This window comes from Vicugna pacos, chromosome 12, assembly GCF_048564905.1.
Source record: "Vicugna pacos chromosome 12, VicPac4, whole genome shotgun sequence".
Classification (NCBI taxonomy): Eukaryota; Metazoa; Chordata; class Mammalia; order Artiodactyla; family Camelidae; genus Vicugna; species Vicugna pacos.
The window spans coordinates 60,560,622-60,588,573 of NC_132998.1; the positions used below are offsets into that span (position 1 = coordinate 60,560,622).

Sequence of the window (27,952 nt, forward strand, 5' to 3'; positions counted from 1 at the left end):
TTCAAATCTGAATTTGAATCCTTCTAGTGATTTTTTGTTTCAGTTATTGTATTTTTCAGCTCCAGATTTTTATTTTTGGTTTTTTGTTAGGTATTCTATGTCTTTATTGTTATTTCTATTTTGTTCATATTATCATTTTCTTGACTTTCTCCACATTTTCCTCTAGATCTTGGAGCATATTTAAGACAATTCTTTTAATTTTTTTTCTAGATAGCTTAAGCATAAATATGGATTACAGAATAATAGCTTGACAGTTGTCCATTCACCTTGACACAGTTAAATCATTTTGGCAATATAGCCACAGAAATAAATAAAACCCATTTACTATAATATTACTTGGAAAGTTGGAAACAACATGCCCTCCTACAATCAGGGAATTAAGTGGTGCTTATGTGTATGATAAAACATTGTCCAGCTTTTACACTGTGTGTACACCAGAAGTTAACACAATGTTGTAAATTGACTGTACTTCAACACAAATAAATTTTAAAAATCTAAAAAATATATTGTCCAGCTTTCAACTTATGAAATATACTAATAATATAAAGAAATTTCTGTTATCATACTAAGTGAAGTAAGTCAGACAGAAAGACAGATATTATACAATATCACGTATATGTGGAATAAAAAAAAGATACAAATGAACTTATGTACAAAACAGAAATAGACTCACAAACACAGAAAACAAACTTCTGGTTACCAAAGGGGAAAGAGGGGGAGGGAAAAATTAGGAGTCTGGGATTAAGTTATATAAAATAGATAGCCAGCAAGGGCCTTCTGTATAGCACAGGGAACAATATTCAATATCTTATAATGACCTATAATGGAAAAGAATCTGAAAATAATAGATTTATATGTATATGTATAACTGAATCACCTTGCTATATACCTGACAGATTGTAGATCAACTATACTTCAATTTTTAAAAAATGAGAAAAAGGAGAAATTTCTTATAACGTCAAGAAGAAAGAGCCAGATTTTTTTTTAAAAATTGTGTGGTTTTATAATCATGATTGTGTAAAAAATATTAACAGAGATCCTACAGAGAAATACACCAAAATACTGTTTTTGTCTTTGATGATGAAATTATAGGTGACTTTAAAAAAATTCATCTCTTCTCTATTTTCGAAATACATATTCCTCATTGGATATGTATTACTTTTTTTATAATCAAAACAAACGTTATTAAGTAAAGTACATATCTGTGCACAACTACATGAAATGTAGAGATACAACTATAGGATTGTTTTCTTGTTGATTTGAATCCCTCCACAGTAGGAAATGATAAAGCCTTCAATTATTTGGGGGGGGGCTGTGTTTTTGAGTGGGGCTGTATTTTTGGGAGGGCTGAGCCTTCAACTATTGATAGCCGAAGGATCTGGCTTTAGCATTGCTCTGCCTGAATTCTCTTCCTGTGTCAGTTTGCTTCAGCATTGCTTTTTATCTCCTACCTCTTTCTTACTTATTCCTTGTCCACTCTAAAAAATGAGTAACTGGTTTTCTTTTTCTTCTTAACATACCCAGTTGTGATCCATGGACCCCCACCAACAGCATATGGAGCCCCGCCTGGGGGACATGGAGCCCCACCTGTGGGATATGGACCCCCACCTGTGGGATATGGACCCCCACCTGGCGGATATAGACCCCCACCTGTGGGATATGGAGCCCTACCTGCAGGATATGGAGCCCCACCTGCAGAATATGGAGCCCCGCCTGTGGAATATGGAGCCCCACCTGTGACATATGAAGCTTCACCTGCAGGATATGGAGCTCCCCCAGCTGGAAATGAAGCCACACTTCCAGCACATGAAACTCCACCGGCTGAAAATAGAGCTGCTTCTCACAAATCTATGGCAGCTCAGCTTGAGGCTTCTCTTCCCTCTACCTCTTCTCAGGCCCATTTACCACCTTTGAAGAAGTAAACCTTGAAGACTCACCAAGCAAAGGGCACCCCAAAACTGAAGTCAGGATAAGAAGGTAGACTCAGGTATGTGGTTAAAGTTCTGTCTCAAGTAATTGTCCCACTCTTTGGAAGGGCAATCTTAGAGGGAAGATGAAGCTTTACTTCTATGCCTGCATTTTAGAGGCAGAGTCAACTTTTGATTGGATGTGCTAAGGAGAAGTAGAATTGTAGACTTAATTCTTCAATCACTTGGTTGACATTGGGCTGCATTTTTTAACATACCTTGAATGTGAGTGTGAAAAAAGAGTCCTGCATTTTCCCCTCCCCCACTCAAGAAACAGTATGCTCATTGTGCTAGGCACTAAGATATGTGTTAAAAATATCAAGTTGAATGCTTAGTTGTTTTTCATAGCATTATTTATAGTGAAGGGATGGAACAACTTAAGTTTTCAATAGGGAGAGAGAATTTCATTAATTGTACATCCACACAATGGAATATTATACAGCCATTGAAAATGATTATAGAGATAGGGAAAGCCTCATTTAAGAAGACCAAAAACAATGAAGCAATAAAGGAAAACAATGATAAACTTGACTATATCAAAATATATCAACCTTCTGTATGACCAAAGTTAAAAGATAGGCAAAAGAGTAGGAGAAACTAATTTCCAACATATGTGTTAAACAAATAATTTATAGTCAGACTATATGAAGAATTCCTACAAATCAACTCAAAAGAAAAAATGGACAAAAGATATGAATTTCCAATTACCTGAGGCAATAGGCCAAGAAACATTTGAAAAGATGTTTGTTTAACTTGACTAGTGTTAGAGAAATGCAACATGAAATGAGAAATAATTTTTACCTGTAAAGATTTACAAATAGTAAAAAGATTGGAAAACTCAATTGTTGGGAGGATGTGAGGAAAAGATTATTTTTATGCATTTTGATGAGAGTGTAAGTTGAGATGCCTTTTTAGAAAGAAGTTTGGCAGTACCTTTTAAAAGTTAAACTATGTCTACTGTTGATTTAGCTGTTTCACTTCTCAATATCTATCTCTGAGAAATACTTGTACACAAAGATGCACATGGGAAGATTTCATCACATCCATTGTTTCTAACAGCACCAAATTTAGATGCAACTTAGATGTCCATTAATAGTAAATAGTTAAATAAACTATGGTGCATCCATGCTACATAAACAAAAATTTTTATGTCTTATTGTTAAGTGAGAAAAGTAAGTTGTAAGTAGTATACACTACAGTGATTTTCAGTTCCATCAGACTGAATGCCCCCTTTTGTAACAAATATTTTGTAATGTCTCCTTTACTTCGTTGGAATGAAATCTGTAAACTATTGCACATGATTCTGCACCATTTCAACCAGAATCGATACAACACCATAAATGTGATATAAAGAAGAAATACTAGAAAAGCAGTTTGGTAGTAAAATTTTAAGTATTTTAACATACATATAAATGCTCAGATTCCACCATACTGGAATGAAGTAATCAAGCGCTCATCCCAACATAGATTCACTATAGTTGTAAACACTAAAAATGCCACCTGGTACGTGTATGTTGTATTGGTGAGTTGAATACCATGGTGGCACTGCCATCAGCAGTGTCATTTTCCAAAATGATATACAATCTTTGACAAATTTCTCAGTAAGGCAAAGTTCGGTTTTTCCCTTGATTTACACAGTGGTTAAATTCCTGAAAAGTTCTGTGTGTATTAAAATCACATAAAACAGTTAGGGGCTAGACTCAAATGAATATAAGCATGTGTTCCACCTACATCAGTGGCCAGACATTCATTTGAAAGTCATGAGGAGGGGGCGTGTAGGATGGTTCTTTGCTGTGGGGAGCTGCCCTCTGCCTTTCAGGATATCTAGCATCCTTGACCCCTTACCCATTAAATGCCAACCTTGGGCTCCAGTTTCAATAACCAGAAATGCCCCCACTTACTTCCTAATCGCCCTTGGGGGCATAATGCCATCCCTGCTGAGAACATCATTCTAGAGTATTCTAGAGTACTCCAAGCTTTTCAGCCTCTTAAGAGCTCATGTTCTCCCAGTCTGTCCAAGTTCCTAATTTCACTGGCCCTTCATTACTTTCTTTCAGGTTTATTAAGATACATGAAAGTGAGGCCTTAAAAAGTATTGTATCAGTTCTTTTTAAATATTTTATAGCAGAAGAGTTTCAGGAGCTCTAGTCCACAATATTGCCAGACACAGAAGACCTTTAAATCAAAACATTTTTTTCTATGCATATTTGTATGTAGTTGAGAATATGCTATATATAGTGTTTCAGCTGACATTTTACAAACATTTTTATTTTTAAAAAAAAACAGCTTTATTAAGATATAATTGATATGTTAAAAACTGCGTATATTTAATGTATACAGTTTGATGAGTTTCATAGGTTTTTAAGAATTCTTCATCAGTATCGTTAGTGGCTATATAATATTCTGACATGGTCACACCATTACATATTTTCTCAGTCCCTGTTTAAGATATTTGAGTTGTTTGCAGGTTTTTGCTATCACTAACAACATTGTTAACTTCTCTGTTAAATAGAGCTTACAAATATTTTGTAATGTCTCCTTTACTTCATTGAAATGAGACAATTTTTTGGATTATTTGATTAAAACAGATTAGTTATTAATTGATTCTCATTGTAACACTTAGGAAATCAGATGCTTCTGTGTTCTCAAGGACAGCCTTTCCTAAGGAAGTCAGAGAGATGTTAAAGGGTGTTATGTGAAAAGGGTTTTTTTGTTTGTTTTTTCCCTTAGTGGAGGGGAGATGGTGGGTTACAGTCAACCATGCTGGAGAACAAATTTTTTTTGGAAGGTTCCTAAATAGCTGAAGAAGAAGGGATTCTGTCTAAGGAAAAGGGGTTATAGATTTCACCAGCAGTTTGGTTAGTCTAGATACGTGTTTAGTAGCCAATATTTTAAAAGTTTGTATAATATTTAGTAATTAGCATTTATTATTAATAACAAAATAGAATATTGATTGAATTGAGTATTAATAAGAGCTACTGATATTGAACACAGTTGTTAAATTGTGCTTAAAGTCTAAATAGTCATTCAACAAATCTTTGAGTGCCCTAGTGAAAGCATAGATTTTTGAGTTGTGAAAAAAAAGAAGGGATGATTTCCTCCTCAGCCTCAGAGAGAGGTGATGATTTTCTCCTGGGTTTAGAGGGAGTTACCAGATGGGCCTTGCTTTCCTCTTTCCCCATGTCTGTGGAAGAATGCTTTCTACCCACCCCTCTCCCTGCTCCTGTGCTGCGCACACTTTGGCTGCTTAGCAGAGTCCTATTCATCTGTTAAGGCCCAACCCACCCCTCTGTGAAACCTGCCTCAGCTTCCCAAATTCAGCTGTTAATTCTTCCTCTGTCCCTCCCTATTCTGTGCACACCTCCATGAGAGCATTTACACAGTAACTGTCATTGCTAGTTTACATGTCTATTTCTGCCCTGAACTCTGAGTTCTCTGAGGACCACTGGGCCATTATTTGGTGTAAGGCATTATTCCTAGTGCTGTGGAGGGGAGACAAAATTGTTTAAAGTTGCATCCCTGTCTTCTAGGAATTTACTATTCAGCGCTGTAGGGCAAGAGGGGAAATTGTGGTTAGTGATTATTTGCTTCGCTCTGCCGCTCTTCTGAAGGATCTAGAGAAAAAGATTTCTGGTTGTTATTTTAATACATATTTCATTATTTATTTCACATTTTATTATTTTATTATTTAGGTATAATGAGGCCAACAGATCAGGAGACAACTGCCATTGAAAGAAATCATTTGTTATACAGTTGACCCTTGAACAACATAGGTTTGAGCTGCATAGGTCCACTTATATATGGCTTTTTTCAGTAAATACATATATATACTGTATATGTATACTCTCCATTATGATTTTCTTAATAACATTTTCCTTTCTCTAGTTTGCTTTATTGTAAGAATACATTATATAATATATATCATATACAAAACATGTGTTAATTGACTGTTTCTGTCATCCATAAGGCTTCTGGTCAACAGAAGGCTACTTGTGGTCAAATTTTGGGGGAGTCAAAAGTTATATGTGGAATTTTGACTGCACGGGGGTCGGTGCCCCTAACTCCCATGTTGCTCAAGGGTCATCTGTATCTACAGATCCCAAGGTGGGGGCATGCCATGCTACAGAGCTACACAACAAAGTACCAGGGACTGGAGGAAACTTGGCCATAGTCTTTTTATTTTTCTTTATTGAAGTATAGCTGATTTGCAGCATTATGTTAGTTTCTGGTGTACAGCAAAGTGATTCAGTTTATACACACACACACACACAAACACATACACACACATATACACATATTCTTTTTTATATTCTTTTCCATTATGGTTCATTATAGGATATTGAATATAGTAACCTATGTTATACAACAGGACCTTGCTTATCTATTCTATATATAGTAGTTTGTATCTGCTAGTCCCAGACTCACAATTTATTCCTCCCTCCCCCTTTTCCCCATGGTAACCATAAGTTTGTTTTCTATGATTGTGAGTCTGTTTTTGTAAATAAATTCATTTGTGTCATATTTTAGATTCTACATATAAGTGATATCCTATGGTATTTGTCTTTCTCTTTCTGACCATTTTCACTTATATGATAATGTCTAGGTCCATGCATCTTGCTACAAATGGCATTATTTCATTCTTTTTTACAGCCGAGTAGTATTCCATTGTGTATATATGCCACATCTTCTTTGGGCCGTAGTCTTTGTTGTGGTTTCCTTGGGAAGGCACAGGTGAGGCAGGGTAAGCAGTTTTACAACTGGGCACAGACGCTGTCCCTGGTTGCCTGCTACCTGGCGCTGGGATGATTAGAGCAGGTGGAGCCTGATAAAAGAGGTAGTTGGGGGAATGGCCCTGGATTGGTTGCTTATATGTGAGAGGCACACTCACAGGTGAGTTGTTTACCATCTCTAGAAATTGGGTAACCTCGGGAGGGAAGTCCCTCCAGGGTTATCAAGGGCACAGATGTCAAAGTATCAGAATACAGAAAATAAAAGATATGATTAATAAGGTTATGAAATCAGGTCCCTGGCCTTCCTCATTGGGTTCTCTAACACTGGGTGGGATCTCTGAAAAACAGGATGAAAAAAGGAAAGGAAAGATGGAAGGAAACTCCTTTCTCAGTTGGGAGTGCGATCAACTACAGGTAGAAGCAACCATATTGTTTTAAATAAATAAGGGCTAATTTTCCTCACATAACAAAACCCTAGGAGGAAGACAGACCCATATTGATGTGACAGCTCAATTACATCAGCCAGGGCTCAGCTCCTTTTACCTTCCAGCCTGCCACCCCTGCTATCCCTAGCATGTTGTCCTATCACCTGATGGTCAAGTTGGCTAATCACCTCCAGGTATCATGTCCACATCCAAGGGAGGAAAATGGGGGAGGGCAGTGGACTGTGCCACCTGCAGCTCCCTTCCATTCTCCAGGCTCCAGTCAGAGGACAGACCCCTTCTGAAATGCTAGTCTAAAATGACCGAACTGTTTCTCATTGGAATACTTCTGGGTTGTTAAAAAAGAATGTGGTAACTGAAACTGTACTAATAAGGAATCTCCAAAAGCTAATAAGTGGGAAAAAAAGCCACAAAATAGTGTGTTTACTATGCCACCATTCTTTGCATATGCAGAGTGATTGTGCCTCTGGAGAGATCTACAGGGGTTGCTTCTGGGTTGGGGAGCTGCATGGCTGGGGGAAAGGATTAGGAGCGAGGCTTAGTTTTTTCACTCCAGACCCTTTTGGACCTTTTGAATTTTGTACTGTGTGCATGTGTACCCACAGGTGCCAAGCAGTAGGAGGAGTTTCCTGTGCATGTAGTGGCCTGATCCTTTCCACACATCTGTGACATCCTGGTGAGCTCTGAGTCCCTTTTCCTGTTGTGGGCTTGACCCCTGGTGATCGGAGGGCTTAGAAAATCGACTGTGTCAGACATGGTTTAGTAGGTCAAAGGAGGGCTCAGATTTCTCATAGATTTGTTCCAGATCTGTTGCCATGTAACTGGGGTGTGGGGGTTGCTGAGAGCCTTAGACTAGCAACACTTGAGTCAGCACAAGTAGCACAGGAAAGAGAATCCTCAGATCTTTGGGTTTTTTATGACCTCATGGCCTCATTCCCTCATCACAGCACCAGACATGAAGTCTCTGCCACATTAATTGCCTTAGTGATGCCCCTCAGTAAGGGGTACTTACAACATGTGGAAGTGAAGAGTTTGAGAGGGGCATTAATTATGTCAATTGGCTAGTCCATTTATTAACTATCTGTTCATGCCCAGCACCCTGCCAGGCACTTCACATACATAATCCAGAGAAGTGGGTGCTTGGACCACAATCTCATAGATGAAGAAACTGGGACTGAGGGGGAAGCAAATTGCCTAAGGCACACAGCTGGTTAGTAGGTGACAGGGTGGAATCTGAACCTAGGTTTCCCTTTTCACTCACCCTCTCATTTGTTGAGTTCCTCTTGTATGCCATTTCTGTGTTCTTGGGTTATCAGCCACCAAATGAACAAAAATTCCTGCTCTTATGAAGCTTACATTCTAGTAATACTAAAATACAGTCAATATTAATATGTTATATGATATAACTAGGCATGTCATATTCAAACTGAAGAAAAAGCAAAGACAGAAATTGTTAAGAGCTATGAAAAAATATAGAGCAAAGTAAAGGAGATTGGAATGCAGGGAGGTTGGCAGAGGGAGCAACTTGTAATAGAGCCTTGTTGAGTAAAGATTTGAAGGACTAAAGAGGTGAGGGAGCTCGCCATGCAGATATCTGGGGAAGAGTGTTGTAGGCAGAGGGAACAGCTAGTGTAAAGGCAGCTTAATTCCAAGGTGCCTTCCCTTATACCCAGTGCCTCAAGTCATAGATGAATATGAGAAGACTCCTGTTCTCAAGGAAGGAAAATGCTTGAAAACTGAAGGCAAGCCAACAAGAGTGAGAGATCTGAACCAGCACGTGAAACAGTTTGGGGTTGGAGACTGATTTCTGAGTTCTTGTTAGAAAACAGGCCTCTTTCCTATCTATGTCCTGAGGGGGGAAGAGAAGTCAATGTAACCAAAGAAGCTAGGGCCACCCTGGTTTTACACCCTTCATTAAAGTCTGCTTGCTGTTGCATACCTGTGCGGTGGCCTTGGGCTCTCTGTTTCCGAGGGTATCTATGATACGCATTTCCTGGTGCTGGTCCCTTGGGGCTGCCCAGTAGCGCAGCTTGGATGTATCCAGGCTCTCAGCTTCGGGCTGGGCCCTGCACTTAATCCTACTCAACTGTTTATTGTCTGGTTCCAAGAGAGATGGATCTTCATAAGGCTGAAGTCTCACAGAATGGGAAAATATATTTGCAAATCCAAAGTCGCTAAGATTCACACTTACGTTCTCTTCTAAGTATTTTATAGTTTTAGCTCTTACATTTAGGTCTTTGATCCATTTTGAGTTCATTTCGTATGTGGTATAAAGCAGGGGTTCACATTTATTCTTTCACATGTGAATATACAGTTGTCCCAGCATAATTTATTGAAAAGAGAGTATTTACTCATTGAATGGTCTTAGTGTCTTTGTCAGAAATCAATTAACTATGGATATATGGATTTATTTCTGGACTCTTAATTATATTTCATTGATGTATATGTCTGTCCTTATTCCAGTATCACACTGTCTTTATTATTCTAGCTTTTTAGTAGGTTTTGAAATTGGAAGTGTGAGGCTTCAAACTTTGTTCCTTTTTGTTCAAGATTATTTTAGCTATTCTGGGTCCTTTGCTATGTAAATGTCAAGATCAGCTCTCCATTTCTGTAAAAAAGCCGTTGGAATTTTGGTAGGGGTTGTATTGAATCTGTAGATTAATTTGGGGCCCCTTTTAACAATATTAAATCTGGGATGTTTTCTCATATTTAGGTCTTTAATTTCTTTCGGCAATGTTTGGATGGTATATTTTGTCAAAAGCTTTTTCTGCATCTATTGAGATGATAATATGGCTTTTATCTTTCATTCTATTAATGTAGTGTATTACATTAATTAACATATGTTGAACCATCCTTGCATCCCAGGGATAAATCCCACTTGAGCATGGTATGATCCTTTTAATGTGCTGTTGAATTCAGTTTGCTAATATTTTGTTGAGAATTTGGGGCTGTAGTTTTCTTAAACTGCTCCTATCTGGCTTTGGTTTCAGGGTAATGCTAGTCTCATAAAATGAGTTTGAGAGTGTTCCTTCCTTTTCAATTTTTTGGGAAGAATTTGAGAATGATTGGGTATTAAATTTTCTTTAAATATTTGGTAGAATTCAGCAGGAAACTATCTGGTCCTGGGTTTTCTGCGTTGGGAGATTTTTGATTACTGATTCTATCTCCTTATTTATTGGTTATTGGTCTGTTCAGATTTTCGGTTTCTTCATGATTCAGTCTTCAGGTGCTCTGATGTTGGGTGCACATATATATATGATTATTATACCCTTTCCTGGGTTGATCCTTTTGTCATTATATAATGACCTTCTTTGTCTCTTGTTATAGTTTTCAGCTTGAAGTTTATTTTATCTGATACAAGTATGGCTATCCCTGCTTTTTTTTGGTTTCCACTTGCATGGAGTATCTTTTTCTGTTCCTTCATTCTGAGCTTATATGTGTTTTTAAAGCTGAAGTGAGTCTCTTATAGGCAGCATATGGTTGGCTCTTGTTTTTTGTTTATCCATCTAGCCACTCTCTCTGCCCTTTGATTGAAGAATTTAATCCATTTATATCAAGAGTAATTATTGATAGGTAAAGATTTATTAATGCCATCTTACAGTTTTCTGGCGGTTGTACAGTGCCTTTGTCCCTCCCTTGCTGCCTTCCTTTGTGAATTGATGATTTTCTGTAATGGTGTACATTGTTTCTCTCCTCTTTATCTTTTGTGTATCTGCTGTAGGCTTTTGCTTTGTGGTTACTATGAGGCTTAAAAACATCTAGATACAACAGTTTATTTTACACTGCTAACAACTATACTTCAATTAAATATGAAAACTCTACCCTTTTACTCACCCCCCTTGTATGTTTTTGATGTCAAAATTTACCTCTTTTTATATTGTGGATTCATTAATAAGTTATTGTGGATATAATTATTTTTAATACTTTTGTCCTTTAGCTTTTATACTAGAGCTAAGTGGTTAACATACCACCATGTTACAGTATCAGAATATTCTGAATTTGACTATATACTTACCTTAGCAATGTATTGTGTATTTTCATATGTTTTTGCGTTATTTAGTGTACTTTCATTTCAGCTTGAAAAACTTTCAGCATTTCTTGTAAGTCACATCTGGTGGTGATGAACTCCCTCAGCTTTTGTTTGGGTAATCCTTTTCTCTTCTTCATTTCTGAAAGACAGCTTTGCCATGTCAAGTATTCTTGGTTGGCAATTTTATTCTTTCAGCACTTTGAGTATATCATCTCATTCTTTCCTGGCCTGTAGGAGAAATTCACTGATATCCTTATAGGGATTCCTTTGTAAATTACAAGCTTCTTTTCTCTTGCTGCCTCTAAAGTCTCTTTTTGTTTTTGACTTTTGACACTTTTATCATAATGTATCTTAGAAAAGATCCCTTGATGTTGGGTTTGCTTAGTGACCTATGAGGTTCATGAACTTGGATTTCCATATCTCTCCCCAGATTTGGGAATTCTCAGCCATTATTTCTTTAAATAAGCTTTCTGCCCCGAGTCTCCCACTCTTCTCCTTCTGGGACTTCAGTAATTTGCCGATTGCTTCTCCTGACAGTATCCTATGGATCATATAGGCTTTGTTCATTCTTTTTCTTTTAACTTTGTCCTCCTTTGGGTAATTTTAAATTTCCTATCTTTGAATTCAGATTCTTTATTCTGATTGGTCCATTCTGTTGTTGATGCTCCATTGCATTTTTCATTTCATTCATTGTATTCTTCAGCTCCAATATTTGTTAGGCTCTTTTTAAAAAATGATTTCTATATCCCTGTAATATTTTCATTTAATTAATGTGTTGTTTTCCTGATTTTGTTGAATTGCCTTCTGTGTTTTCTTGTAGCTCAATGAGCTTCCTTAAAACAGCTATTTTGAATTCCCTATTAGGTAAAGTGCAGGCCTCCTTATCTTTGAGGTCAGTTCCTAGAAGATTACTGTGATCCTCTGGTAGTGTCATGTTTCCTTGATTTTTCAGTTCCTTGAAGTCTCACATTGTTGTCTTCACACCTGCAGTAGCAGTCACCTCCTCTGATTTTTACTGAGTGACTTGGGGAGTGAAATCTCTTCCATCAGTCCTGCCAGATTCTGAGGCCTTCCCAGCCATCTGTCTATGGATACATTCCTCCATGATACTTGCTCCCTCTGGTGGCAGAATTCTTAAGCTTATATACCTTCTCTTGAACCTGCAACACTCCGAGCCAGGTGCTGACAGCCTCCCTTTTGTTTTCCCAAGGACTGAGCTAAAGTTCAAATTTATAGTTTCTCCCTGGCCTACAGATTCATGCTGGCTTTCTACGTGTGCTCACAAGCCATCTTCCAAAGCTCACTCTCACCACCATCAGGAGTGTGCACAGAGCTGGACACAGGGTGGGGTGTGAGTGGGTGAGGTGCATGGAGCCCTGGGGGTGTCTACAGGCCAGGTGGGAGAATCTGCAGGCAAAGTGTTCCAGCAGCTCATGGGCAGGCTTCTTGGCATCTGCAGCACAGTTAGTAAGATCCACATCCCTTTAATGCCCTCCAAGAGTCCTATCTGCTGCTCTTCCAGCCTTTCCCCATTCCTGCATCAAGCAGCTCATGACTTACTACTCTGGATAGAAAGATAGGAATGGGCCTCTTTGGCAATGTCCCACACAGCTAGGGAAGCCAGGCGCTCATTCACATTCTTCACTTTCCTTTGTGGGAGAAATCAAGGGCCAAGAGCTTCTCCCTCTGCACTAAGCTGTGCTGCCTTGGGGGAGGGGTGATGTGGGTAAAGTCGAACTCTTCCTCTTCTCCTCTCCAGTGTGTGCATTTTCTTTCTCTAGTAGTGTGCTGAAACTTCTCCACTGGAAACCTGGACCTCCACAGAGGTTCTCTCATCTATGGATGATTGTCTAAAACGGTGCTCTCCAGGGTCTCCCAGACTGTGGCTGAGAGGGGCTGGAGCCAGTTCACAGGCCACTGCAGGGCCTTCAGCTAGGACTGAAGTCTGTATGCCTATTACCTGATGCATGGGTGGGCAAGACTCTTCCTGGGCTCCTTGGCATATGGCACTAGATCCCACAGATCCCACAAGGCACTTCATCTGTGGATGGATGTCAAATTGTTGTTGAGTGAAGGGATATGTGAGGGTTATCTTATTCGGCCATGTTGCTGACATCACCCTACTCTAAAAATTCTTACCCTTTACCTTGAATATCCAACTGACAGGTGATATTCTTCTCTCCTCTCTTCTTGTTCACCCTTTCATGGATGGGAATGACCTGGAGAAGAGTGAGGCTGGCTCTCTTCCTGGAGCCATCTGATGTTTAGGTAAGGCTGGCAGAAAAGTTTGGATAACATTGAATGGGAGAAAGGGAATATTACAGTATTATTTTGCATTTTACCAGGAGTCTGGAAAAAGAAGGGAACAGAGCAAGGGTCATTAATGGGAGGCTGACGTCTAACTCTGATAAGCACAATCACCAGTAGTGGCAGAGAGGATGTCTATTCCTAGTGATACCCAGTTCCATCGTTCTTCATTCCTCCTCTTGGGCATCCCAGGGCTGGAAGATGTGCACGCCTGGATTGGATTCCCTTTTCTTTGTGTGTATTGTTGCGTTCCTGGGGAATGCTGCTGTCCTTTTGTGATCCAGAGTGCATTCTCCACGAGCCCATGACTACATTCTAGCCATGTTGGACTCCTGACCTGGGCCTGTCCACGGCCATCATTCCTAAAATGCTGGGCATCTTCTGGTTCAGTCTTACTTATTTATTGTAGTAAAAAACACAACAGACTTTATCTTCTTAACCATTTTTAAGCGTTCACTGCAGTAGTGTTAACTATACTCACACTGTGTGAGATCTAGTGGATCTCTAGAATGTTTTCATTTCCCAAAACTGAAACTCTGTACCCACTGAACAACTTCCCATTTCCCCCCTCGCCTAAATCCCTGGCAACTACCACTTTACTTTCTGTTTCTATAAAATTGACTACTTTAGATACCTCATATAAATGGAATCATACAGTATTTTTCTTTTGTGACTGGCTTATTTCACTCAGCACAATATCCTCAAGGTTCATCAATGTTGTAGCATGCGACAGTACTACCTTCCTTTTCAAGGCTGAATAATATTCCATCGCATGTATGTACATACCATATGTTCTTCATCCATTCATCCATCAGTGGACTGCTTACATATCCTAGCTATTGTGAATAATAACTGCAGTGAACATGGGTGTGGGTTTTTTTTTTTGAAGCAGCCTTACTGAGATGCAGTTCAGCCATTTAATTTGTACAATTCAATGGTTTTTAGTATATTCACAAATATATGCAACCATCACTGCAGTCAATTTAAGAACATTTTCATTACTTCAAAAAGAAACCTTGTACCTCTTAACTGTCATCCCCTATTCCCCCATCCTCCCCACCCAGCCCTAAGCAGCCACTAAATATACTCTGTCAGTTTCCCTATCCTGGATTTTCATGTGAATGGAATCATATAATATGTCCTTTTGTGACTGGCTTCTTTCCCTTAGCTTGTTTCCAGGGTTCATCCATGTTGTAGCATGTGTCAGTACTTTACTTTTGTGGCTGAATAATATTCCATTGTATGGTTAACCACATTTTGCTTATTCATTAATCAGCTGGAGGACATGTAACTTGCTTCCACTTTTTGGCATTACGAACAATGCTTTTAGAAACATCTGTGTACACGGTTTTGTGTAAACATATGTTTTCACTTCTTTTGGGTACACACCTAGATGTGGAATTGCTGGGTCATGTGGTAACTCTGTTTAATCATTCAAGGAATTGCCAGACCATTTCCCACAGTAGCTGTACCAGTTTTACATTCCTACCAGCAGCGTATGAGGGTTCCAATTTCTCCACATCCTTGTCAGCATTTATTATTATCTGACTTTTTCATTCTAGCCCCCTTTTGGGTGTTAAGTGGTATCTCACTCTTGTTTCTACTTGCATTTCCCTAATGGTTAGTGAGGTTGAGCATTAACCATTTGCATTATCTTCCTTGGAAAAATGTCTATTCAGATCCTTTGCCCAGTTTAAAGTTAGGTTGTCTTTTTATTGAGCCATGAGTTCTTTAATATTTTAAATACAAGTCCCTTATAAGATATTTTAATTATAGGTATTTTCTCCCATTGTGTGGGTTATCTTTTCACTCTTTTTAATATAGGCAAATTATAGCTATTAATTTCTCTCTGATCACTACTTTCACTCCGTAAGTTTTGGTAGGTTGTGTTTTAATATTTGGGGTACGTTGTATGTTTGTTTTCATTCATCTCAAAGTATTTTCCCTCATATGTGATGAGTCACTTCTGTCTTGCTTTCAAAATTCTCCCTTCGTCTTCTGAGAGTTTATGTGTCTAGGTATGGATCTCTGAGTTTATCCTACTGGGATTCTGTTGAGCTTTCTGATGTCATCAAATATGGAAAGTTTTGAGCCATTATTTCTTCAAATATTCTGCCCTTTCTCTTCTCTGTGTATATTGCATGGTGGTATCTCATAGGTCTCTGAGCCTCTGTTAATTTTTCTTCATTCTTCTTTACATTCCTTAGATAGTTAATGTCAACAGACCTGTCTTCAGGTTTGCTTATTTTTTCTGCCTGGTCATGTGTGCTGAGCCCCTCTAGTGAAATTTTATCTGTTATTATACTTTTCAACTCTAGAATTTCTATTTGGTTCCTTTCTGTAATTTCTTTCTCTTTACTGATACTCTCTATTTGGTGAGAATATATCTATCATTCTATTCTTTCCTCTAGTTCTCTCCACATGGTTTCCTTTAGCTCTTTGAACATATTCTAAATAGCTGATTTAAAATCTGGTACTAGGGTAAGTTAAAAACAGTGCAAAGCTTGCTGTTCTTACCAAAAGTCTACTGTCCTTGACTGAACACTCTCTGGGTTATTGCAAGCCTTTGGTTAATTTCCAGAGTTCTGTGAAAGTTGATTCTGATAATATATGGTAGGATCTTCATCGCTTTTATAGAGAGAGCAAACTTTTGGTAGTTCTTACTGGACCATTTTTGTTGACCCTTTGCTTGGATTTTGATTCAAATAAACTATGGAAAAAATGTTTTGAAACAACGGGCAAAATGAACACAGACTGGTTATAAGATTAAAATTTTTATTTTGTTGGATAGGAAAATTGTACTAAGGTCATACATACTTTTAAAGACCTTATCTGTTAGAGCTACACAGTGGTGTTTAGACTTGTCTTTTATTTGCTTTCAAATACTTGCACATGTTGATGGTTGTTAGAGCTGGGTGATGGGTACATGGAGGTTCACTCACCATTTTATTTTTGTATTTGAAAATTTCTACGATAAAAGTTTTTTAAAAGGGAAAGTGTACCCTTGGGTCCAAACAAGGCTGCCTTAAACGGGGGGAAAAAATAACTGAGTCCCTAACTGACCTTGGGCAATAGGGAGTAAAACAATGTCTTGGAAGATAGGTAGGGTGTGTGTTAGGAGAATAAAGGTTAAAGAGAATAAATCAGGTACCCTCAGAATAGAAGGACAAGTTATACAGTAAGTAAAAACATGTAACTATCTCTGGGTCTGGAAAGGAAAGGAATTGACTGGTCAAATCCAAGCTGGTCCTTGGCCCCAACTCCTAAGTCTATTGGTCTCAACCACTGTACTCCAGCATATCCCAGGGTGGTGGAGATTTCTTTCCTGGGGCTGGCAAAAGAAGTGTTCCCACCTAAGACCATTCCATTGGGCTTGAACAGCACTATGACCAAGACCCAAAGCTGGAGCTGTGTACAGGGTGACAGGCCTCAAGGGGCAGAGGCTTGGGATGAGGTAGGATTCTGTCCTCCTGAGTGACCCCCAGGCTCAAGAGATCAACTGGGAGGGGGAGGGTATAGCTCAAGGGTAGAGCACATGTTTAGCATGCACGAGGTCCTGGGTTCAATCCCTAGTACCTCTTCTAGAAATAAATAAATAAACCGAATTACCTCCCCCCACCGAAAAAAAAAATCAACCGGGGAAAGGGAGCATTCTCTGATAACCCTAGACTCAATCAGTGAAGCTCCAGTAACCTTCAATGAAAGGTGCACTTGTGAGTTCTTTATACTATACTCTAAACATTTAAGGACCTCAAATCCCAAAGGGGGGAACATGGGAGATCCACCCAGAAGAGTTCCCACAGGGCAGGATGGTGCGAGGCCTGGAGCACTGGGTGCTCCCACATTCAAAGCACAAGGAGAACCTACCTGTCCTGCTCTGCTGCCAGCTTTCCAAAGAGGAATGAGAGCCACCAGGGAAGACAGGGGCCCTGAGGCCTTAGAGGACTTGGACAATAGGAACCAAAGGAAGGCAGTCAAGAACCTGCCATCGTTTTACTTTGATACCCCTTTCCCTAGGAGAAGGAGCAGGAAATATATTTAAAAACACAAAGAGCCCCTAGACCTTTCTTTGGACACAGCTGAGCGATTTGAATCTCCTCTACAGCCAGGTTAGGAGAAGAGAAACTGGGGGACCTGGGGGGCCCTGGTGGGCAGAGGACAAGTTGTACAGGCCCTGTAGGAGAAAGGCAGAATTGACTGCCCTCACCTGCACCCAACCCTGAGTGCCACTCAACGGAAATGCGGAGATGAGCTGAAAGGTGCCAAAGACAGTAAGACAAAGTTCCTTAGTAGATGAGGGCCTTTCGCTGTAAAGCAGAGGGGCTGGTAAGTGGGGTTAGTGGCTGACAGACCCTGTAACATCTGAAAGTGGGGAAGAGGGCCTGGGAACATCACTGCTTTGACTCACTGTGTCATCACCACCACCACTGTGCTGAGCAGAGAGAGATGACTGTGGTGTGAGGCAAGTCTGGCATGGCTAGACATACAATCTGTAGGTCACTGTGGAATAAGGGGCCAGAAGATGTCAGTCATCTTCCATGTGAGGCGAAATCTGAAACCAGCACCTTATGTAGTGCCACCCAGAGTCCCTACCTGAAGATGCCCATGGCCCCAGATCCATATTACAACTACTAGACCAAAGAACAGCTTTATTGGTGACCCAAGGAAACCAACGTCGCGCCCAGACAGTGTCAGCCTGCAAGGCCTTCTCCGGGCAGGAAAGTCAATCACACAGTTCATAGGAGTTCCTGACAAAAGGTCAGAGCTCCTCGCCTAATTATAAGAAAAATTCCCAATCCTGATTCCAAAGTCAACAAAAAGAAGGTCAGAGGCTAGAGTCCTGATGGGTATTAATGCCCCTGCCTGTGGGGGCTCAGGAGGCTGGCTGAGTTGTTCAGCAACATTTGGGGCTGTGCATCTGGGGTGAGGTAGAGAGTCAGAAAGCCTACAGGAAACTTACCCAAGACAAGTTTCCAAGAGAGTTCATGCACGGGCAGGGCACAGAACCTAGCCCTGGGATTGCACTTTGGGTCTGATGGGGTCAGGTCACCGAGCAGGCCTGGGTAGCAGAGAACCCCACCTCCTGGCCCTCAGCACGTGGAACCACCATGGTCTGGGCTCAGTGGTGCTGCCACAGCCTATCATATGTGCCAGCTCCTCATGGCTGGGGCATCCCAAGCTTCCTGACAGGATACAGGTACCACATCACCACCCCCGAAGGGTTGATGATCACTGTGAAGTTGGTTGTGTCCTGGAGGCCACTGATGACATCACCCGTGTAGACATTCTGGGCCTGCAGGGGGAAGGACATCACTAATGCTACACCAAGAATAGCTGTGCAGAGACCTCCCCGCAGAGGATGGAAAAGCCTGGCCTGTCTGTGATGGGCTGCAGTATGCCCCACAGAAGGTGGCACCTGAATCCACATACTTCTCCTCTGGCAAAGCCAACAGATGCCCGAACACAGGCAGTGGTGAGGGCCCAGCCCACCGAGAACCTGAGAAATGTGCCAGCAAGAACTGAGAGGGGAAGCACACAGCCTCAGGGGCTGACAGGGCTCATTTACACACAGCAGTTCATTTGTGTAGCTTGAAAACAGCAGTGTAGAGAACAGCACCAGCCAGAGGACCCAAGGCCCACGGCTTAGGGGAGGAAGTGTGAGTGCAAGGCCCCTGTGTGAGGGAGAACCCAGCAACACCCTCCAGGGAAACCCACAGCTCTGCAAGTAGCCAGGCACTTACCTCATACGTGTTGGCGCTGGTGAAGTTCAGCCGGGCGAGGGAGGAGTGGTAGTGATAAGGCATGTCCGTCCTGCGGCTGAAGAAGACTAAGGCACTGGCCTCGTTGGCTAGAGGCCGCATGAACACTTCAATGTGGGATTTCTCCTGGTTACAGAATATGGCTACTGGCTGGGGTCCCTGCTCAACAGGCCCTGAGCCCCCTTCCCAACCCTTCCTAGAGCTCTGGGACCCCCAGCCCACAGTTCTGTGTCATGCAGAAGCTTGGAGGGGATACCACAGCCCTCCAGTGCCTCACCTTACCTAACTCTACCTTCCTTCCCTGACTCAGCAGATGCTCCCTGACATGTACTCTGTGCCAGGCCCATGCTAGGACAGAGACAAATGCTGCATGAGGTCCAGCCTCAGAGAGCTCACAGATGTGGACAACTGCTGGCACTGGAGTGGAGGGCACCATCCAGCAGGAATGATGAGCTCTGCCCCGAGCATCCAGGAGGGTGAACCCCCATCCTCTGGAAGGTCCCTGGGCCTGGCTCCACCCTCAGCTCCTCTGGCAGAGGTTAGTTATCACCTCTGGGCATCACCAGTTCAACAGGGCCTTCTATAGTGGTGTCGATTGCTTTTTACTAGAGAGGCAAGGATCTGTGCAAAGAGCACAAGCTTTGGGGCCACCCTGCTGGCGTCTAGTTCTGTTGCACCGCTAACCAGCTGTGTGGCCTTGGACTAAAGTTACTGAGACTCTTCCAAGTCTAAGTTTCCTCATTTGTAAAATAGGGAAGGAGCATCTGCCTTCTGAGAAAATGTATCTAGAATGCCCAGCACACAGTAGGTATTCAGTAAAGAGTAAACACTAGAACTAGTAATAGTTGTAAACTCTTAAACTCTGGAAGGAAGCCCTAGTTCTTTGCCAGACATTACAGACTTGTGCAGAAGTCTCGTACTTCTAAACCTAAGGGCCACACTGTTCACTGTTCCTGGGTGCACTTGTGATATTTCCCTTCCCCAAACCCCATTCCTGCTTTGGCCCTGCTCTTACCCAAGCAAGTGGGGGACGGTTGGAGTAGCTCTTGGTAGAGTCTTTGACTGAATGCAACCAGGAGGAACTGAGCAGATTTCAGAGGCCCAGACCCCCACTTCTTAACCTCCAGGCTTGCAGCCTTGTTTTAAGGGGTGCCTAGCCCCTCAGCCTGCCCTCCCCTCCCCCCATACCCCAGTACCTTGAGAATCCTGCGTCCCTGGATGCCTAAGGGATCCTGGTTGATTTTGATCATGAGTGGATTCTGCAGAATGTCCATGTTCTGAGCGGAGATGGTACGCAGGTCTGTGGACATGAAGAGGGGGGCCGCCAGCACCGTCCACAGGGCCATCTGGGCCCGGGCCTGCTCGAAGCTGAGGCCAAAGTTCCCAATGAGCAGCTAGGAGCAGAAGAGAGGAGTGTTCAGCTCTGCCCTCTTCAGGGCAGTGGGCATGGGGACCAACCCTGAACTTGTCACAGGAGAAGACTGAGAAGGGGAAGACAGCCACGTGTGAGACCTGGTTCTGCAAACACCATTCCCCAGCAGGGAGGCCTTAGGGTGGGTCAACTCACTTTTCATCTGAGCCTCAGCTTGATATTGCACCAAGAATATGGGGAGATATTATGCTCTGACCATATCACAGGTTGTTCAGAGGATCTGATGGATCCTGTTGCCAAAAGCATTTATAAACTGGAACATGCAAGTCAAGAATACAGCCAGGGTGTTAGGAAACCAGACCTGGACAGAGTCTCTGCTCCTACCACTAGCCACCCACCTGCCCTAACCACACAGTGGACCAGTGGGAACCCCTGACCCCAGGGCAACCAATCCACCAACAGGACACAAATGATTATTGCTAATACAACATGGTTGCATACTTAGTGACACCAATTAAGCACTGTATATGTACCAAGCTGTGCCAAACATTTAAAGGGTCATCCTTTTAACATTTAAAATAATATTATATACATTTTCCAATTGACAAAGCTGAGGCACCAAAAAAATTAAGTGCCCAAGGTATGCAGCAGAGCTGGAACTAGAACTTAAAAGCAGGTGAATTTCTGTTTCTCCAAGCGCATCTCCATCTGGCCTAGTATTTGTAATTATTATAATCATCACTGACAGTAAATGCCTGTCAATTAAATGACGAGACAGCTATAAAACTGTAAGATAAATTGTAAAGAAGTGTAAGTCATCAGGGCCATGAGTAAGGTAGGTATGAGGGACCAGTTCTGGAGGCTGTGCGGGAGGGTAACAGTACAGAGCATTGAAAGAGGGGTCAGAGGCAGCCCTGGCAGAGACAGTCTCAGGAGGGAATGGCAAGAGAGTGTGGACTGTTCATAACCTTCACTCTTGAGAGGAATAATGTCTCACACAACAGTCACTACAGATCGAGTTCTCAAGCTTCAAGAAACAGAACTGCCTGGGAAGATTGTTAACAATGGGCATTCCCAGGCCCTCCCTGAACATTCTGATCCAAAAGGTGGGGGTGGGGCCCTGGGAACAGAATTGTAAGCAAGCTCCCAAGGCAAGTCGAACATGGATGGTTCAAGGACACATTTCAGAGAAACTGATCTAGAACCTGATTTAGAGCATTCAGGAAGACAGCACAGGGCAGTGGGCAGTGAGTGGGCCGGACGCAGGGGACCTTGGGCCATCCCCCTCCATGCTGGTACCATGTCTGGGTCATTCCAGTGTCCAGGGCCTGCCACTGGCTGCAGAATGTCCTGGTGTTTCACAAACCAGTCCAGGATGGAGAGCACACTCCTCCAGGAGTCCTGGATGTCGTTATAGTTGCGCCAGAGGTTGCAGGTGTTTGCCAGCAGACTGTAGTTCACCTGCATGTCAGGGGAAGGCCGAGTCCAGCAACGGAGTCACACTCCACTGCCTGGAGGCCTGCACACAGGCTGGGGAGCCTCAGCAGGAGACACACAGGGTGGGGAAGGGAGAAGAGAGCAGGTCCTGGGCATGTTCAGAGAGAGCAGCCCTGCTTGGGGGCTGTCCAGGCCTCCCCTCCATGAGTGCTGGTGCCAAGCCCAGGGTACGGACCCAGGCTGGCGTATCCATAACTTTCCCCACCACACACCCACCCTTGTGTTCTCTCAGTGAGAGTCCCACCCTCTACCAGCATTCTCCGTCTGGTCTGAAGGTCTGATTCCACCCTGTCTAGCATCTTACATGCTAAGAGGCCCCTGGTGAAGTGCCCACAAGGCCTTTCAGAGGCTAGGCCCCACCTTCCTGGCCTCACCAGCCTTCTGGATCTCCTAGCCCACTGAGTACAACCCAGGGTTCTGACTGCTTGCCGCGTGCTATGTCAGCACACAACATGTGCTTCCCATACCTTGGAAACCCATCACTTCAGCCCACCCGACAAGTGTCTCTAAGACCCTGGGCTGGCTCAGTCCCCCTCTAGGGTCCTTATGACCCCCTCCTAGACCTATAGATCAGCATGTGGACAACTATGATGATAGCATCACTGAATGCACAGAAGGCAAGGAGGCCTGGGTACGGGAGCACTGCTGGGTGGGTGCAATGGCTTACCTTGGGGGGGAGGCCCCCTTCGTAGGCTGGCCAACTGCAAGAGAAGGCGATGGGGCGGCCTGTGGCATTCAGGGCAGCAGCCATCTTGGGGTACCCTGGAGAAGTCCAATCCCCGTGTTTTAGGACAGAGACAAAAGACAAAATCTGGGGCTTCAACCCAAACCTCCCACCAGACATGAGAAACTAAGGCTCAAACAAGGAGGTACTTCCCTTGTACCCAGAGCTGCAAACACTTCCCAGGTGATGCATGGTGCCGACCCATCTTTAGGGAGCCTGGGAGCCAAGATCCCAGGGAAACTGGGAAATGCTATCCCCTAGGGGCCATACAGACAGACACACTCAGCCACATGGGCACTGGTGGGCCTTCCAGGGCCACCCTTCCCTGTCTACCCGACGGCCCCCAGCCAGCTGTGGGACCCACCCTTGGCCCGTTCCTCAGGGGTCGAGAAGCAGCCATCCAGCTTCAGCATGTCCACCTTCCACTCAGCGAAGGTTTGAGCATCCTGGATCACCTTGTCTAGTGTGGTGCCTGGGTAACCCATGCAGGTGAAGCTGCCCATGTCCTCGTAGATGCCCAGCTTCAGGCCCAGGGAGTGAACCTGTGAGGGGTTGAGAACATAGTGGGCTCAGGCAGAACCCTCAGGGAACCGCCTCACAGGCACATCTGACCATTAAAACCTTCAATGGCTCCCCAAAGCCCAAAGGAAAGGGTCTTAGCTTGCTGACCTGGCCTCTGCCAACTACGGTGTTTCCCCTCCCTCCAACACACACACCTTGCATGAGCTGTTTCTGGCCTCTAGGCATTTGCTTATGCCATCCCCTCTGCCTTGAATGCTGTCCCTCTGGTATCAGCTCAAGAATTGTTTCCTCCAGAGAACCTTCCTGAAATCCCACACTGGGCAAGATGTTCTTCTTTGTCTCACCCACCACAGTGGACCAAAACTAGCTGTTGATTTATCTATTTCCTCCACCAGTGAGTTCTCAAGCAAGGATTCTAGAAACTAAATGGGGTGGGGTGGAAAGAGTTGTCTGGCCCTCAGTCCAGAAGGGAGGGCTGGGGTGGGGCTCACATAGTCAGCCAGGAAGGCAATGCCGTTGGGGAAGCGCTTGGGATCAGGCACTAGGTTGCCTTTGGCATCACGTCCACCAATCCAGCAGTCATCGATGTTAAGGTACACGTAGCCCAGGTCCCGCCATCCATCCTGTGCCAGCCGGTCAGCCATCTCCATGAAGAGCCACTCACTGGCAAGGGGCAGGGGATGGGGCAGCTCAGTGGCCCAGCATGGGCCAAACCCTAACCCCGCCCCTCTTCCTCAGAGCTCTTCTGACTTCTTAGATGCTCTGAGTGTGAATCAGGCTATGAGTACCATGGCCTAGCTGTCAGCTGAAGACTAAGCCAAATAAGAAGTGTAAAGGACACCAAGGATTATACCGGGCCATAAGCAGGGTGGAGAAAAAGGAGTGGTCTGGCCCCCGGGCCAAGAACCAGGGGAAACACGTGTGGCCCTTAACAGTTATCTCCTTCCCATTATCTAAGAGGTCTTCTGCAAGGTCTCTGCCCCCAGGCCTGAGGTCCCCACAGGGGCCCCAAGCTGGTCACGAGGCCAAGTGTCAGATGTCCCCCAAGTCACCTGTGGTTGCTTTCTCTCTGGGATCGGGGGCTGTAACCCTACCCTCTTTTCTAGCTGACCCTCCACTCCCTGTTGCCACTCTGGGGGGCCTCTAGACAAGGTTTGTCAGGTGGTGCAGGCCTTACTCACCTGATGCAGTTCTTTGGGTCCTCGTTACAGTCAATGTTGCAGCGGAAGCGTTCCCAGGCCAGCCAGCCCATGGGTGGCGTCCGCAGGAGCCCATTGTCCAGCATCAGCACCTGGGCCACCAAGGCCAGCAAGAGCACTGCAGGGGGGTTGGAAGGATGACTATGAGTGGCCCCTATAGCCCCAGCCCTCACCCCGCCGCATCCACATGCTGCCCAGCCCTGCAGAGGCTGCTGGCCGGCACATTAGGCGAACTAGACTCCTGAGCTTAAGGTGGAATAGGCACTTCCTGCAACTGCTGGCTCCTGCAGCACAGTGAATGGATGGTGCCTGGGGTACGGCAGTGTGTTTGAGGCCTGGGTCCCCACTTGTTGTTGCCAAAGTAGTGCTGGAATTATCAAAAATTTAACACCTGAGGTCATATTCTTTTTACACCCTGACCAGCTCCTCCCACTCCTTTCACGCAGAACTTGACAGTACACTATAGCTAGACTCCAGGTCTCCTGAGTCCCATCCAAGGCTCTTTGCTCTCCACAGACACCCAAGAGGCTTCAGAAGGGCTTAAGAGGTCAGCCAGGTTGGATCTGCACCCAGCAGCTCACTTTCCCTAAAGGGAAAGGACTCAGTTTCCTTACCTGTAAGATGGAAAGAACTACTGTAATTTACAGGGCTGGTCTCAGTACATGCTGATGTTACATGCGATAGGGCCTCTGTGCTTTGGGTGACAGAGGGCGAGAAATGAAGAGGCCTCTTTGGAGGGGAACTGATACCTAGGTGGGGAACATCTCCTTCTCTTTTCCTGGCCTACTTCCAAGAATAAGAGGAACATGTCTCCCCACATACCCACATCAGGGAAGGCGACCCAGACACCACTGGGCTGGAACTTCCTCCAGGCAGCCTCCATCTGCAACTGGTCACCTACCCACCCAGAGACATCCCCACCAGTGTAGATACCTGTCTTCAGCAACATTGCTCTGGACTCAGCGTCTCAGGACCTGACCAGATCTGCTCTGCTTTTACCAGCTTTGTATGTTGGGCTTTGGAAGCTAAGAAACATTAGAAAAGCACTGAGGTCACTATTGCCTGGCTAGCCCTGCCGCCCTTAACCTTGGGTGTAGATCCCACATTGGGTCCTCAAGCCGCCCTCACAGCCCCTACCCCCTCCTCCGGCCATCACTTCCGCGAGCCTGGTTTCTTTCTTCATAAATACTGAACAAGATGTCTTGGACGTTAGACCTCACCCCCTCTCCAGTGATTGGAACGCCAAGCGCCCAAGGGCGGCCCTCTGCCAGGTCGGGGCCAGAGAAAGGGAACAACAGGCTCGAGGACACCCGGGAAGAACGGAGGCGTCGGGCCGGGACCAGGCTCCGGACTCCCACTCGGTCTGTGTTGTCGTCCCCCGCCCCCAAGGACCGCAGACCCAGCGCTTTAGCATGGGGACCCCCTCCCCGTTCCTCGCAGAGGCCACAACCCACGGCACTTACCCCTTCCGCCCGCTTCTGCCTCCAGAGGCGACTACGGCGGCAGTCACCTGACTTGCTTACAGCGTTCCAGAGGGGCGGGGCCTGACGGCAGCAAACCAGCGAAACCTATCAGAATCCCCTAGCAACGTCGTGCCTCGCCCTCTATGGTCCCAGTAAGCCCTCCGAACCTCCCAAGGCCCCGCCTCCTTTGAGCATCAGCTCTGCGCTCTCCCAAGGCAGGCATGAGCAAGGTTCCCTCTGAGGCTAGTCCTTTCATTTCTGCGGGGCCCCTGAAGGCAAGGATAGTGCACTGTAGACGCTCAATAAATCGCTGAATACCTGCTGCAGGCTTTGTTAAGAAAAATAAGAGAATGTGCTGAAGCATGGCCCTTAGCAAGCGGCTCAGAAACAGTATGATGAATAGGCACTAGGAGGAGGATGGGTGGGGAAAGCAAACCAGGTGGGGACACAGCTGTTGAAAAGCCGGGAGCCTCTCCTTTCCTGCCTGACACTTGGGGCACCGATTATGCTTATCTAGCTACTCTAATATTCCTTCCTCTTTCATTCATCAAATATTTATTAAGCAACTATTAGATACCAAACACTTTATTCCTGGCACCTTCACTTGGCTAGACACTGGGCATCTCGAATATTACTGGCCCCAACCCGACCACCTGCCCCTTCCATAAGGTAATGGCAGATCTCCTTCCAGGTGCTCAAGCCAAAACCTTGGAGTCCTCCTTTCCTTTTCCTTCCCTCACTCCCTACATCCAATCTCTCTGCAAAAGCTGCCTTCTTTGCCTTCAAAACCCATCCTGAATTTGGTCACCTCTCTCTATTCTCCCAGCCCACATCACATCTTGCCTGGATTACTCCAGCAGCCTCCTCACTGGTCCTCACTAGGCTTCCACCTACATTTTTTTCTCTCCTTAGCAGCCAGAGTAATCCTTTTTTAAAGGATGTTTTACATAGGTCAAAACCTCCACTAAAGATTCTGTGATGGCTGTTCATTTCAGTCCGGAGTAACAGCCCTCACAGATTTACAAAGCCCCACCCCACACATTCTGACCCCATTCCTACTGCTCTCCCCTGCTCACAGCCTCTGTGCTACACTGTGCTACACTAGTCTGCCTGCAGCTCCTCAAACACAGCAAGCCTCAGGACCACTGCTCCCTCTGCCTGGAATGCTCTTCCTCCAGATTTTGGCAAGAGTAGTTCCCTCATTTGCTTCAAGTATTTCTCAAATGTCATCTTACCAGTGTGGCCTATCCTTACCATTCTGTTTAAAATTGCCACCTCCCGACTCCTCCAATTCCGAATCTCCTTGTCCCTGGTCTATATTTTTCATAGAACTTACTGCCTTCTAACACATTTATTATGGTTTCTATTATTAACTTAATAAAATTTAGTGGAGGAGACACGTAATAAACAGGAAATAAAAACATAAGTGTAGGAAAGTTTTTAAATAAGTGGTTAGTGCTATAATGAAAATACAACCCAGGGATGTGATAGAGACCTGCGGGTACGCTCCTTTACATCTCATGGTCAGGGAGGGGACATCTGAGCTGAGATCTAAGTGATGTGAAGGAGTCCTGAGGCGTTAGAGCCAGGGAGTAGAGTTGAGGAGGAAGAGCATTCTAGGCTGCAGAAACTGCAAAGGCCAAAACTTTGAGGTGGGAAACGGCAAGTTCATGGGCAGACGGTCTCAGCTCACCCGCTTCCAGGGCTATCCTCCGTTTGGTTGTGCCCTTCTGCAGCCTTCACCACAGACATAACTACGGACCGACTCTCCGCAGAGCCTGGGCGCCGAAGCTGCGTTGCAGGTGGGCGGGAGTGGCGGAAGCAGAAACGGATAATCCCCAGAAGCCGAGATCCCACCGACTCCAGGGGCCAGGCTGGGTGGCTGGGAAGCTGGGCTGAGCCTCGCAGACTGGATTGGGCCCGCCCAGGCTGGGCTGAG

General features: G+C 44.4%; 2 protein-coding genes across 3 annotated transcripts in view; one reads left to right on the forward strand and one right to left on the reverse strand.

Moving 5' to 3' along the window:
* The window catches only part of WBP2NL (WBP2 N-terminal like), a 33,349-nt gene extending 24,271 nt beyond the window's left edge, over window positions 1-9,078 (forward strand). For both annotated transcript variants that reach the window (XM_072973615.1, XM_072973616.1), the window contains exons 6-8: window positions 1,525-1,987; window positions 7,746-7,816; window positions 8,814-9,078. In XM_072973615.1, coding sequence (XP_072829716.1) covers window positions 1,525-1,922 — 398 coding nt within the window. In that variant the 3' untranslated portion in view covers window positions 1,923-1,987; window positions 7,746-7,816; window positions 8,814-9,078. The remainder of the gene's footprint in view (window positions 1-1,524; window positions 1,988-7,745; window positions 7,817-8,813) is intronic.
* Window positions 9,079-18,109: 9,031 nt separating this feature from the next.
* Window positions 18,110-27,841, reverse strand: NAGA (alpha-N-acetylgalactosaminidase). Its single transcript, XM_006207142.4, has 11 exons — window positions 27,707-27,841; window positions 26,014-26,094; window positions 25,484-25,575; window positions 24,533-24,668; window positions 23,843-24,014; window positions 23,194-23,371; window positions 22,773-22,867; window positions 21,908-22,069; window positions 20,433-20,630; window positions 19,219-19,362; window positions 18,110-18,770 (listed from the first exon to the last, which is right to left on the reverse strand). The coding sequence occupies exons 3-11, from the start codon at window positions 25,497-25,499 to the stop codon at window positions 18,636-18,638; spliced, it is 1,236 nt and encodes a 411-aa protein (XP_006207204.1). The 5' UTR covers window positions 25,500-25,575; window positions 26,014-26,094; window positions 27,707-27,841; the 3' UTR covers window positions 18,110-18,635.
* Between the last annotated feature and the right edge of the window lie 111 nt (window positions 27,842-27,952).